General features: G+C 43.4%; 1 protein-coding gene across 1 annotated transcript; it reads left to right on the top strand.

Annotated features, from left to right (window-relative positions):
• Positions 1 to 6,428: 6,428 nt before the first annotated feature.
• On the top strand, positions 6,429 to 13,903 carry LOC139383795 (calcineurin B homologous protein 1). The gene is made up of 7 exons (XM_071128365.1): positions 6,429 to 6,687; positions 7,402 to 7,474; positions 9,018 to 9,098; positions 10,105 to 10,232; positions 10,479 to 10,540; positions 11,820 to 11,942; positions 13,355 to 13,903. Exons 1-7 carry the CDS (start codon positions 6,621 to 6,623, stop codon positions 13,406 to 13,408), a joined length of 588 nt encoding a protein of 195 aa, XP_070984466.1. The 5' UTR covers positions 6,429 to 6,620; the 3' UTR covers positions 13,409 to 13,903.
• Positions 13,904 to 14,135: the final 232 nt, after the last annotated feature.

The following is a 14,135-nucleotide window of genomic DNA, read 5'->3' on the forward strand; positions in this document are numbered from 1 at the left end:
TACGGTTTGGACCTGCGTATACCCTCCACTACTGCTTGGGTGTTGGCTCTGCTATACGCCAACATGAGCCCGTTGTCAGAACTGTGAATGACGGAGTATTGTGACGTTGCCCCTAGATGCTGATCATGGGTTCATTCAGTTTTGAATTTAAGCAACCTGCAAAGTTCTAGAACTATGGCAAACAATGGTTGCTATGGATGCTCAATCACTACAGACTGCAAGCTGAAAATACTTCAAACTAGCTGCATGTGTATGTTGTCTATCATGGGCAGGCTAGACTCTTCACAATAGGGATTTCTAAACCAATGGTTGTATAATAGGAATTACCATAGTGGCTCTTTCCATCTAGTCTACCCCTCCTGTGTCATAACTTGTTAAGATTTAATCAAGATATTGACCGAATCAAATACTGGTTCCTCTTCTGTTGGGAGTAATTTGTCATATTAGGATTACATTATTATATATATTTTAAAGAGTGAAATGGTGTACCTGGTTTTGCTGAAGAAAGGTAGAGGCCATAGACTGGATTCTATTTGTTTTCTAGCCACCGTATATTATCAAAAGCAATAGTGATTATCTTTAATTTTTGTTTAAGTTGATGGTTTCTGAAGTTTCTGCATGACTGTCTGTAATAAGATGCCAAATGGGGCAGAACACAGTTTTTAGGAGTGTAGAAGGGCGAGGTGGCCGTGCAGTGGAGGACTAAGGTTTTGAGGAGTGGACTGCAGGAGTAACAGCAAACTATGTATGTATGTATGTATGTATGTATGTATGAAATGTTCACTCTTTGGAAATTGAAAAATAAAACTGACCACGTTTATGTCTGACTCTTTTAGATTGTCGTCAAATTACTGACTTTACAAACACGTGTGTGTGTGTATGAAACATTAAGAACACCTACTCTTTCCATGACAGACTGACCAGCTGAAAGCTCGGCTCCCTTATTGATGAAGGGGAGGAGACCAGTTAAACAAGGATTTTAACGAAATCTATAATTATAAGCCTTCAGACATGGCTTGTGTAAGTGTGCCGTTCAGAGGGTGGATGGGCAAGATAACAGATTTAAGTGCCTTTGAACGGGGTGTGGTAGTAGATGCCAGGAACCGGTTTGTGTCAAGAGCTGCAATACAGTTTTTGTTTTTTTTGACACTCAACAGTTTCCTGTGTCTCCAAGAATGATCCACCAACCGAAGGACATCCAGCTAATTTGACACAATTGTGGGAAGCGTTGGAGTCAACATGGGCCAGCATCACTGTGGAACGACTCCATGCCCTGATGAATTGAGGGGGAGCTGAAATGTCTTGACTCAATAAGTATTCAACCCTTTTGTTATGGGTAGCCTAGTGGTTAGAGCGTTGGGCCAGTAACCGGAAGGTTGCAAGTTCAAATCCCCGAGCTGACAAGGTACGAATCTGTCGTTCTGCCCCTGAACAAGGCAGTTAACCCTCTGTTCCCCAATAGGCCGTCATTGAAAATAAGAATTTGTTCTTAACTGACTTGACCCAAAAAAAATACAATTAAATCCATACAATTAAGGTCCAGTATATATACACAGACCCAGATGTGTGTTCTGAAGGTCCAGTATATATACACAGACCCAGATGTGTGTTCTGAAGGCTCTCTGTCTACACAGACCCAGATGTGTGTTCTGAAGGCCCAGTATATATACACAGACCCAGATGTGTGTTCTGAAGGCCCAGTATATATACACAGACCCAGATGTGTGTTCTGAAGGCCCAGTATATATACACAGACCCAGATGTGTGTTCTGAAGGCCCAGTATATATACACAGACCCAGATGTGTGTTCTGAAGGCCCAGTATATATACACAGACCCAGATGTGTGTTCTGAAGGCTCTCTGTCAACAGACCCAGATGTGTGTTCTGAAGGCCCAGTATATATACACAGACCCAGATGTGTGTTCTGAAGGCCCAGTATATATACACAGACCCAGATGTGTGTTCTGAAGGCCCAGTATATACACACAGACCCAGATGTGTGTTCTGAAGGCTCTCTGTCAACACAGACCCAGATGTGTGTTCTGAAGGCTCTCCGTCTACACACACACAGACCAGATGTGTGTTATTGTTTAGTTACCCATCAACCACCTTTTAATAAAAACATATTGTTTGTGGTTTTATTTTTTTTGTTTGTATTGGGGCTCAGCTAAATAGTTTTCTGAAGTTTTGTTAAATTTTTACAAATAAATGTCATAATCTACAGTTTGTTGGTCATCGGGTAGATTCAAAGATCTAAGAAAGAAATGATATAGTGAATGGGAGACCATTCTGTTTCCCCTTTCCTCTCCTAATGAAAATGGTGTATGGCAGGAGTCGGCAACACACTGGCCCTCGAGTGATTTTCTATGGCCCCTCAACGTTTTTAGTAAAAAAAAAAATGGTTTTAATCAAATTCAGCTAAAAAATACATTTAATTCAGGAAATCTATTCTCAAGTATTCCCAAAAATAAAAAATAAAAAGCTACTGTATGTGATCGTGTTTCAATGTAATCAAGGTATGGAATTATTGTTATTTCCCAAATACAATGTATTATTGGGGTCAATTTGCAGTGTACAAATGATTATAATTATGTTCCCGACCCCATGACTATCTGCTCCGACAAAAATCATCCCGCTGCTGAATATAAACAAAAAATATAAACGCAACAATTTCAAAGATTTTACTGAGTTAGTTCATATGAGGAAATCAGTCCAATTTAAATAAATAATTAGGCCCTAATCTATGGATTTCACATGACTGAGCAGTGGTGCAGCCATGGGTGGGCATAGGGCCCACCCAATTGGGAGCCAGTCCCAGTCAATCAGAATGAGTTTTTCCCCACAAAAGGGCTTTATTACAGACAGAAATAGTCCTCCGTTTCATCAGCTGTCCAGGTGGCTGGTCTCAGACGATCCCGCAGGTGAAGAAGCCGGATATGGAGGTCCTGGGCTGGTGTGGTTACACATGAGGTCGGTTGGACGGGCGTACCGCTAAATTCTCTAAAACGACGTTGGAGGTGGCTTATGGTAGAGAAATGAATATTCAATTATCTGGCAACAGCTCTGGTGTACATTCCTGTAGTCAGCAAGCCAATTGCACACTCCCTCAAAACTTGAGACATCTGTGGCATTGTGTTGTGTGAGAAAACTGCACATTTTAGAGTGGCCTTTTATTGTCCCCAGCACAAGGTGCACCTGTGTAATGATTGTGCTGTTTAATCAGCTTCACCATCACCTGTCAGGTGGATGGATCATCTTGGCACAGGATAAATGCTCACTAACTGGGATGTAAACAAATTTGTGCACAAACATTTGAGAGAAAAAAGCTTCTTGTGAGTGGGAAAATTATGGGATATTTTATTTTAGCTCATGAAACATGGGACCAACACTTTACATGTTGCGTTTATATCTTTGTTCAGTGTAGTGCCATCCTCTTTTGTATGGTAACTATACTGCCATCGTGTGGCAATAAGAAGTGTTGCATTCTGAGTTTAGGCGTTTCCATTGCGTTATCTTGTTGGAAGAGAGGAATAACTCGGCGGAAAATCTCTCTCTCTCCAGCAGGTGGCGTATTTTCGTTGTTTCAACCATCAAGCAAGGAGTGTTTGTATGAAGGTCAATGAGTGTCGAATTTAATAAACCAGAAAACATTATGGCTTATTTGCTACGTGAGGTTTATTTGATCAACTAGAAGTTTTGTAATGCATAAATTGTTACGAGTGTACTGATATAAGTAGGACACGCGACACCCCGGCAACTTTGAGACGAAAAACACTTTATATTGGAGTTGTCTTGCTGAAAGCATAACATCTCTCTCCATTGAATACAGTTGTTTGACTTCAAGAACCCAAAGATATAAAACGGGGGAGCTAGCCCGCCGTGCCGCTTTGTGGACAACGACTCCCATTGTCAGGGCGGAGAGACATGTAAATCTTGTCAGTATATCTATAATATTTGCTGCCCCTCTGACAGCAGGAAGACAGAAATTCGGTCACAGGACTCTTCACGCCACGTCGCCCGGTGGGTGGTGCTGTACGTCACTATGAGCGTGGGTTTCAAAGTGCACGGAATAATCCGATGCGCGTCCACGTTCAACCGAGAACCTTCAACCTGGGACCTCATGCATTTTATTTTTATTGAACCTTTATTTAACTAGGCAAGTCAGTTAAGAACAAATTTATATTTCCAATGACGGACTACCCCCGGCCAAAACCCTAATCAATGATATATATACACGTCATTGTACCTCATTCTTACCGATATCACTATGGGTTTATATTTTATAGTTTACAATTGCCCTTTCATATCAATACATAATGTTGCTTTATGTGAACTAAAGACAGCTAGCTACCAAGTGGCTGGGCCAGTTTTAACCCAAAATTGAACGATGTGTGAGGCGTCAAGTTTCGCTTGCTAACCAACCAACAACGTCAAAGCCAATCTACTAATTAGTCATTTTACCTGAAATATGAAATAGATCATGACTCGATTTAATCTACTTTCACTGCGATTGGTTAGTCAACATGCAACATATCTTGTATACTGTCAATCACTTAGATAAATGATTTGTGTTTACATGAACAAAATCAGATTAACTGAGCCTTGCCTGCCCTTTCCCTCTCAATTTTCAGTGACTGTGATGTGAACTACAAAATAAATGCTAACCAATACTTCCGGGTCAGTATGATCATCAATGATCGTGCCTAAATACTTTGATATGCATGCTATGTGTGAGAGTTGTACAGTAGTAGACCTCTGCAAGCTGTACGTGTGAGAGTTGTACAGTAGTAGACCTCTGCAAGCTGTACATGTGAGAGTTGTACAGTAGTAGACCTCTGCAAGCTGTACGTGTGAGAGTTGTACAGTAGTAGACCTCTGCAAGCTGTACGTGTGAGAGCATTTCTGTCTCTCCCAATACTTCACAATATGTAGACTTCTTCAACTACCACAAGCGTACCCATCTGAAGCCAATATGTGTATGACATGGTGTGAGTTTTACAGTATACCTTGCTACCATAAACTGTATGTGTGTGATCCGCTCTCTCTCTCTCCCAATGTGATTCAAAAGAAAATATTTTAGAAAATGACTTTGGTATCAGAGTTGCTGACTTCATTAAAAACTGTTGAGTTGATGGATTTTGGATATCCTTGGTTTGAATCAAATGAACAAAATGAGTCGGAGGATTAACTTTTTTGACTGAACAAAGTCGACTGGACGACTGAACGAGTCGACTGGACGACTGAACGAGTCGACTGGACGACTGAACGAGTCGACTGGACGAGTCGACTGGACGACTGAACGAGTCGACTGGACGAGTCGACTGGACGACTGAACGAGTCGACTGAACGAGTCGACTGGACGAGTCGACTGGACGACTGAACGAGTCGACTGAACGAGTCGACTGGACGACTGAACGAGTCGACTGGACGACTGAACGAGTCGACTGGACGAGTCGACTGGACGACTGAACGAGTCGACTGGACGAGTCGACTGGACGACTGAACGAGTCGACTGAACGAGTCGACTGGACGACTGAACGAGTCGACTGGACGACTGAACGAGTCGACTGGACTGGACGACTGAACGAGTCGACTGGACGAATGGACGAGCCGAAATTCCCATCACTAGTACTCGGCTTGTTCTCAACTCAGTTTTTATTTATTTATTTATATAATATAAGAAAATATAAAAAACATTATATTTATTTAGAAAACAGTACAAGTAGGATAGTGTTCAAATATAGACGTGGGCATATTTGGTTTATTCTGTATTCTATTGAAATGCAACAAGACACACAGGAGAACACTTAGAAGTTGGTTTGACATAAATTGTCATTGTTCTCAAATCTGTCATTTCACTGTGTGGGTGTGACAGTATAACTTTAGACCGTCCCCTCACCCATACCGGGCGCGAACCAGGGACCCTCTGCACACATCAACAACAGTCACCCACGAAGCGTCGTTACCCATCGCTCTACAAAATCCGCGGCCCTTACAGAGCAAAGGGGAACCACTACTTCAAGGTCTCAGAGCAAGTGACGTCACCGATTGAAACGCTATTTAGCGCGCACCACCGCTAACTAGCTAGCTATTTCACATCCGTTACATGGGCCAACGTCACCTCTCTGCTGGGTGTGAGCTGAGATATATCCCCCACTGTGTCATGTACCACCGCCCACCGGTGAGCTGTACCGCCCCCCACCGTGTCATATACCACCGCCCACCGGTGAGCTGTACCGCCCCCCACCGTGTCATGTACCACCGCCCACCGGTGAGCTGTACCGCCCCCCACCGTGTCATGTACCACCGCCCACCGGTGAGCTGTACCGCCCCCCACCGTGTCATATACCACCGCCCACCGGTGAGCTATACCACCGCCCACCGGGAGAAACGCTGTCTACAGAGTGTCCCGACTAGTGGTTTTCAGTGTTGAAAACACAACACCAAGTGGACATCTATCCGGTCAGCTGTTTTGAGAGTCAAACTCGGAATCATTTTTTAAAAAAAGAACACAAGGATATCATCATCAACAACAACAGGATTCAACGTAAAACCATAGATAGACACGTTCTTGTACCCAGCTTTTAGTTAGTTAGCACGAATCAGCAAGCTCATTACAATGGGATCCAGAGCGTCAACGTTACTGAGAGAGGAGGAGATTGAAGAAATTAAAAAAGAGACCGGCTGTAAGTCAAATGGGCCACTTTTACCAAGTTAACTAGCTGGTCAACGCAGTGCTAACTAACTTGCTAGATAGCATTATTGTCTCTACTGTAGTCTGTAGTCAACTAGCAGTTAGATGACAAACTCGCACTCTAGAGTAACCTGGTTAACTGTATCTTTTTTTAGCTAGTTGGATTAGTGTTTGTACATTACACCAGTACTAGTTGGTGTGTTGTGGTGAGGTGTTATGTGTTTCTCTTGTCCCTTGAAATGAGCTGATCTGTGGACTGAACAGAGACATGTCATTATTATAGTGTGACTGTTCTCTATCTGGTGCCTGGGCTGTACTAAACCCCATACATATGCGTTATTCTAGGAGATCACAGCGAAGAAACAAACTAACGTTAGCTGCTTTAAATTATGAACACATTTTGGTTGATAAAAAAAAAAGAAGAGACAAACTATACATTTCCTTCTCGGTTACATTATTTTAGTTGTTGTTGTACTTTAGCAGGCGCTTTTATCCAGTGTGACTTAGTTCGTGCACCCATCTGGTTGAGACAACCACACGTAGTAAGGACGGTTTTTTTCCTCAAAAGTAGCGCTTAGTAAAGTCAGTGCTATTAGTACGCTACATTATTGTACTCCTTTGTGTTTTAAAAGGTTGTAGTATGTTGAGACGTGAGGCATTTAGAAACATAGTCCCAACAATCTTGTCACTTTGTGTTTCTTTGCAGTTTCCCACAGCCAGATCACCCGGCTCTACAGTCGCTTTACCAGCTTGGACAAAGGAGAGAACGGCACGCTCAGGTACAGTACCATCCAACAGCAACACTGGCACATATACTTACGTGTGTGTGTGTGAAATGCTTTGTGAAACACTCAGTAACTACTGAAATAACCAGAAGGTGGATATGAGATGTCTGCAAGACATTGGTTCATGATTACCCTTCCTGCCAACATTTGCTTCCCCTGTAACATCATCAGAGCCAACTGGGTAATATGCAAGGCAACTGTCTGCATACCAGTGAATATCGCTGAGAGGCAAGTGACCATTTCCCCTACTTGAAAGTGGCAATGCAAGTATATTCTGAGCCCGTGTGGTTTTGAAAATTGCGTGCACATTTTTGAAGTTTGTAGACTCCGTTCTGTGCGCACACAATTCCGTTGGACAAAAGGCTCTTGGCTCATATCCTGACGACACCGCCCGCATCACGTGCGCAAGCATTCCAAATTCATGCACAATGGTTTGGGTTCCGTGTCGAGCCTAACCTACAGTGGTGTATTTTACCACTGAGTAAGAAGTCTAGAACCATATTATTATAATTTTTTTTTGTCCTGGGTGTCGGTCTAGTCTGACAACACTGTTTGCAATATCAACAGCAGCAGTTGCTTGAGTCTGTGTGACTGGCCCTCACTGCGTAGACATCTCCTCCCGTCAGATCTAGTGCACGCCTGACAGCAAGCGTTAGACTAGATGGACCGTATTGACTGTTTCTCAATGTTCCCTCCCTCTCGAACCTTCAGAGGAAAAATGGTCACCTTTTAAATCACAGCACTTCTCTCTCTCTCTCAGCCACACATTTTACTCCCATTTTAATCTGTGTCTTTGAAATGTTACTGACTATTAAGCTGGGGTGTGGGTCTGTTTCAGGTCACTACATGACTGTAAACACTTGAATGTAGGCACACTACTGCCTGTTTACACATAGCCAGTTCTGTGTCCTCTCTCACCGACGCATCCAGTCTGCATTATGGTATACAGTGGGCCTGGCTAAAGCCAGTGTGGTGAATCCAAGGTGACTTGGGTCTTAATCATTCATCAGTTGACACAACACTACAGCCACGTCCGCTCCCCTGAGCTGAATACTTCACCCGCAGACACACACACACACCACCTTGGCCACGTCCGCTCCCCTGAGCTGAATACCTCACCCGCAGACACACACACACCACCTTGGCCACGTCCGCTCCCCTGAGCTGAATACCTCACCCGCAGACACACACACCACCTTGGCCACGTCCGCTCCCCTGAGCTGAATACCTCACCCGCAGACACACACACCACCTTGGCCACGTCCGCTCACCCAAGCAGACTCTCAATGTTGATTTGACTGTTCAAGACGCAGCGAGTCAACATTTGGAATCAAAGCATACGGCCAAATGAACATTTGGATCATTGTTAAATCATCACACTATTCCGTGTCCTGTCAGGGATATCTGCCTGTTTATCAGGTAGTGTTGATGTGGGGACTAATTCTTCGCCTCCGAGACCTTTTATAGATCAACATTCCATTTTGTTGTCACGGTGTTCATCTTAACTGTCCTCACACCGTCTGTCTGGTTTGTGTAGTCGGGAGGATTTCCAACGGATACCAGAGTTGGCCATCAATCCTCTGGGAGACAGAATCATCAATGCCTTCTTTCCTGAGGGGTGAGTCGTCTCTGTGCCCTTCACTGTTTTCCTCAAGGTTGCACATAGCCGGGAGTCACTCATTACAACAACACCAACAACAACCATTTTTAGTAATACATTAAACATATGTTAAACATTTATTTTGTTGGAACAGGGTTACAAATGAATAGTTTGTGTGTATTTGACAACTATTTAAAAGTTTAAGAGAAAACGGCACATTTTAAAGCTAGTTTCTGTGTTCACATGGTGGTTCTGGATCTTTGAAATGGACATGAAAGTTCTGTGTTTTTATTGACAACATCACTTAGATCGGCTTCTATCATTACATTCCCAACACGACCAGTGTGTAGGCGACTTCAATTTAGCTGTGGCTTACAGTGGTTACTGATCCTGGAGTCTAGAGCTAGTCTGGTTCACAGCAGTTCCACTGCAGATTGTAGCATTATAGCCTGGTCCAAGATCTATTTTGTGCTGTCTTGACCACTTGTATGGTTATTTTCACCATAGAATTTAGTAAGAAGGCACAAACGGATCTTGAACCAGGCTAGAGCATGACTGGAGAACAACTGTCCAATCGGGACAGGGGTCTGTTGTCTGCAGTGTGGACGTGTACCATTACACTGTAATTGACTTAGCTGTCAGTGGCATCAAACCGACAAGATTTTGTGTGTTTGTTCAAGGCACTTCTCAACGAATGACCCACGTCTGTCTGTCAGGTTAGACTGAGACATGCGTGCCAGAATGAACGGCCTGGTAGAAGAGAGTCGCATTGGTCTGAGGTGTAGTGACCTCGAGTCTTAACTTAGTGAAGGACTGTTTTACTGTATGGCTAGGAAGCAAATTATACAGTTTAAGCTTTCACTACCGTACCCTAGAAATGATGCTCAGTCTTTTATGTAGGCCTCGGTTATAGCCTACCGATTTGAGTGGTGGTTGACTGGAGTAATTGTTAATTGACTGTGATGCAGGATTATTTATTGATGGGCGTAAGTAACTGTTACTTTCACCCCACTTGGTCGGACAGGGAAGACCAGGTGAACTTCAGGGGCTTCATGAGGACTCTTGCTCACTTCCGTCCCATAGAAGACAACGAGAAGAACAAGGACCCCACTGCCTCCGAGCCGCTCAACAGCAGGAGCAATAAACTGCTCTGTGAGTCAGAGGCTAGGCCCTAGCCTGGTCACAGGTGTGTTTTGTACTGTCTTGTCAACTTGTCAACAAGACGGCACAAACAGTCTGGGCACATCTAGCTTGGATCCCAGAACACTTGACTATTTCTCTATCACCTTCTTCCACTATTCTTTATTTAAAAAGAGCTTGACTTTATTTTGATGATGGACGTTAAAATGCTTTTTGAAAGGATGACTTAACATTTAAATTCTTCCATCTCTTCTCCAGTTGCTTTCAGGCTGTACGACCTGGACAGAGATGATAAGATCTCCCGTGACGAGCTGCTACAGGTCAGGATGGGGTCAGGGTTCAAATTACACACTCTTGGGGGCTGCCCAACATTTTTATTTATATTTTTTTTAAAGTCTGATGTTTTTAGGCGGTAAGTCTCAAGACTTCAACAGCGTATTGTCATCGGAGAATCGAGGCGTTACTGTTGTGGAGTATGTATCAGGAGAATAAATACATAGATCTACACTAGAGCTGAAGAACAAGCTCCAAGGGAGAGAGACTCCCTTTTTCTGCCTTTGCTGAAAACAGAGAGACCTTTGTCTTAGATTTGTTATGCAAGTCATGTTGTAATCTGAGCCTACTGGAGTAAATATAGACACTGTCAAGGAAGAAAGGGCTCTTTTAGTGATCAGAATATTTTATTACTGAACTTGTAGAACATTTCACTTCAAAGGAAGGGGAAGTTGCCATGTACTGAGACAATTGTGTAACTTTCCAACCCCAACTAAATGTTTTGGGCTACTTTTTGTGCAACCCTCCTCTTCTGCAATCTCTCCTTGTATTGGCTGGGTAGTGTCCACTGATGTACGACCTGTGTGTCTAGGTGGGCAGTGCCCGATGACCTGTGTGTCTAGGTGGGCAGTGCCCGATGACCTGTGTGTCTAGGTGGGCAGTACCCAATGAAACCTGTTTGTCGGACTGGGACGTGCCCTACAATCACTGTAATTTCGAGGTTCAGTGACTCCGGAGAAGCTGATTTCTTGTTTTGAAAACAAAATGGCTGCCTAACATTCTTTATATCATGCACCTGCCTTGAGTGCTTACACCCCCCCCCCCCCCCCCCCCCACACCTGAACACTGGAATTTCAAGCCTGAATTATTTTTTGCACCCTTTGTTACCAGAAAAGTAAGAGTTTTTTGTTTGTATTGTTTTTTTTCACTTATATTCAGTATTTATCTATACTACATTTAGGTCATCTTGTACTTAACATCTCTGGTGTTAAGACTTAGAGAACTGTACATTTTAGACCCTAGGGAACTTTGTCAACATATTTCAGGTTCTTAGAATGATGGTTGGTGTGAACATGTTTATTCCAGGTTCTTAGAATGATGGTTGGTGTGAACATGTTTATTCCAGGTTCTTAGAATGATGGTTGCTGTGAACATGTTTATTCCAGGTTCTTAGAATGATGGTTGCTGTGAACATGTTTATTCCAGGTTCTTAGAATGATGGTTGCTGTGAACATGTTTATTCCAGGTTCTTAGAATGATGGTTGCTGTGAACATGTTTATTCCAGGTTCTTAGAATGATGGTTGCTGTGAACATGTTTATTCCAGGTTCTTAGAATGATGGTTGGTGTGAACATTTCTGACGAGCAGCTGGGCAGCATCGCTGATAGAACCATCCAGGAGGCCGACCAGAATGGAGACAACTCAATTTCCTTTAATGAGTTCATCAAGGTTGGAAACTTTTATATTTTGTATATTTGGAAACATTAACTATTACCTAACCTAGAATCAGTGTGAATTATACCGTGGCGTTCAGGGCCGTTATCAGCACAGGACCTCCTGTGTAACAAAGAGTGAAGATGCAATTAGCAACAACAAAAATAATCAATATATGTATATATATATATATGCGGTGTATAATTTATTTGACATGAACACACCTAGTCAGGATGCTTTCATCTTTGTTTTTGTCAAACAAATCAAAATCAAATATTTGTTTTATTTTTTAAAGTAGGCTACCTGCACACGTTTGTCCACCTCAAAATAATTCCAGCCACCGAACGAACACGTCACTTGGTGAATGGAAAGGGACATCTGTTACAAAACAACCGAGTGTTTTGACATTCAGAGATTGCCATGGGGTCTTTACCTATACAAAAGAATACACAGTGTTGGTGCCATGTTTCATGAGCTGGGGGGGGGGGGACTGACTTTTTCCAGACGCACAAAAAAGCTTTTATCTCAAATGTTGTTCACCAGTGTGTTTACATCCCTGTTAGTGAGCATTTCTCCTTTGCCAAGAAAATCCATCCACCCTGACAGGTGTGGCCTATCAAGAAGCTGATTAAACAGCATGATCATTACACAGGTGCACCTTGTGCTGGGGACTAAAAGGCCCCTTTTGTGCAAATTTGTCACAACACAAATGCCACCGACGTCTCACGTTTTGAGGGAGTGTGCAATTTGCATGCTGACTGCAGGAATGTTCACCAAGAGCTGTTGCCAGACAATGTAATGTTCATTTCTCTACCAAAAGCCGCCAGGGAAACCTGAAAAGGGGCTTCGATACGGGACTCTCCAGGGATGACTAGTGTAGCCACACAGATTATTATTATTTATCCATGATCGAGGGCTGGGGATGTTTGTTTAATTAGGAATATGTTTTTATATTTACCACTAGCAGTACAAATTGCGTTTTAATCCAAGTTTGACTTTGTTGCATTTAGTGGGGCTCATGTCTCATTCAGGGGAGACCCCGGGCCCCCTCTAATTCGCAGTCTGCCTGAAATGTACATTATGTTGTCAGTTCTACAGTACTGACTGTGTTGCATTGAGTCCCCTGTTGGTATTTAGAGAAGGTGTGTGTGTGAGTTAACCTGAGGTAATGTAGTATAATGTTAATGTTTGTGAGTTAACCTGAGGTAATGTAGTATAATGTTAATGTTTGTGAGTTAACCTGAGGTAATGTAGTATAATGTTAATGTTTGTGAGTTAACCTGAGGTAATGTAGTATAATGTTAATGTTTGTGAGTTAACCTGAGGTAATGTAGTATAATGTTAATCACTGCAGGTGTGGATGGTCTTGTTAGACCGAGGTAATGTCTCATGTTGTGCTTAATGGCCCGTGTTGTTGTCGTCCTCAGGTACTGGAGAAGGTGGACGTGGAACAGAAGATGAGCATCCGCTTCCTGCACTGAGACACTAATGGGCTTCCTGACAGGACTGTCTCTGATTGGACCCCATTCTGACAGGACTGTCTCCGATTGGCTGGACCCTCCACCTTCACAATGCCCGTTGGACCAAGACCCAAGCTATGTCCCAAATGGCACCCTATTCCCTATGTAGTGCACTACTTTTGACCAGTGCCCATAGGGCTCTGTTATGTAGTGCACTACTTTTGACCAGTGCCCATAGGGCTCTGTTATGTAGTGCACTCATTTTGTTTAGGTCCCAAGTCAAAAGTAGTGCACTACATAGCAAATAGGATGCCGTTTTGGACGTATCCTCACACCCATCTCAACACTATGCACTCGCTCTCTCAGACCCCTCCTGCAGTACTATGCTCTCTCTCTGACTCCTCCTCCAGGACTATGCTCTCTCTCTGACTCCTCCTCCAGGACTATGCTCTCTCTCTGACTCCTCCTCCAGTACTACGCTCTCTCTCTCTGACCCCTCCTCCAGTACTACGCTCTCTCTCTCTGACCCCTCCTCCAGTACTACGCTCTCTCTCTCTGACCCCTCCTCCAGTACTACGCTCTCTCTCTCTGACCCCTCCTCCAGTACTACGCTCTCTCTCTCTGACTCCTCCTCCAGTACTATTCTCTCTCTGACCCCTCCTCCAGTACTATTATTTCTCTCTGTCTCTCTCTCTCTGCCTCTCTGTCTCTGTCTCTGTCTCTGTGTGTGTGTGTCCCCTCCTCCAGT

Source organism: Oncorhynchus clarkii, chromosome 25, assembly GCF_045791955.1.
Source record: "Oncorhynchus clarkii lewisi isolate Uvic-CL-2024 chromosome 25, UVic_Ocla_1.0, whole genome shotgun sequence".
Taxonomy (NCBI): domain Eukaryota; kingdom Metazoa; phylum Chordata; class Actinopteri; order Salmoniformes; family Salmonidae; genus Oncorhynchus; species Oncorhynchus clarkii.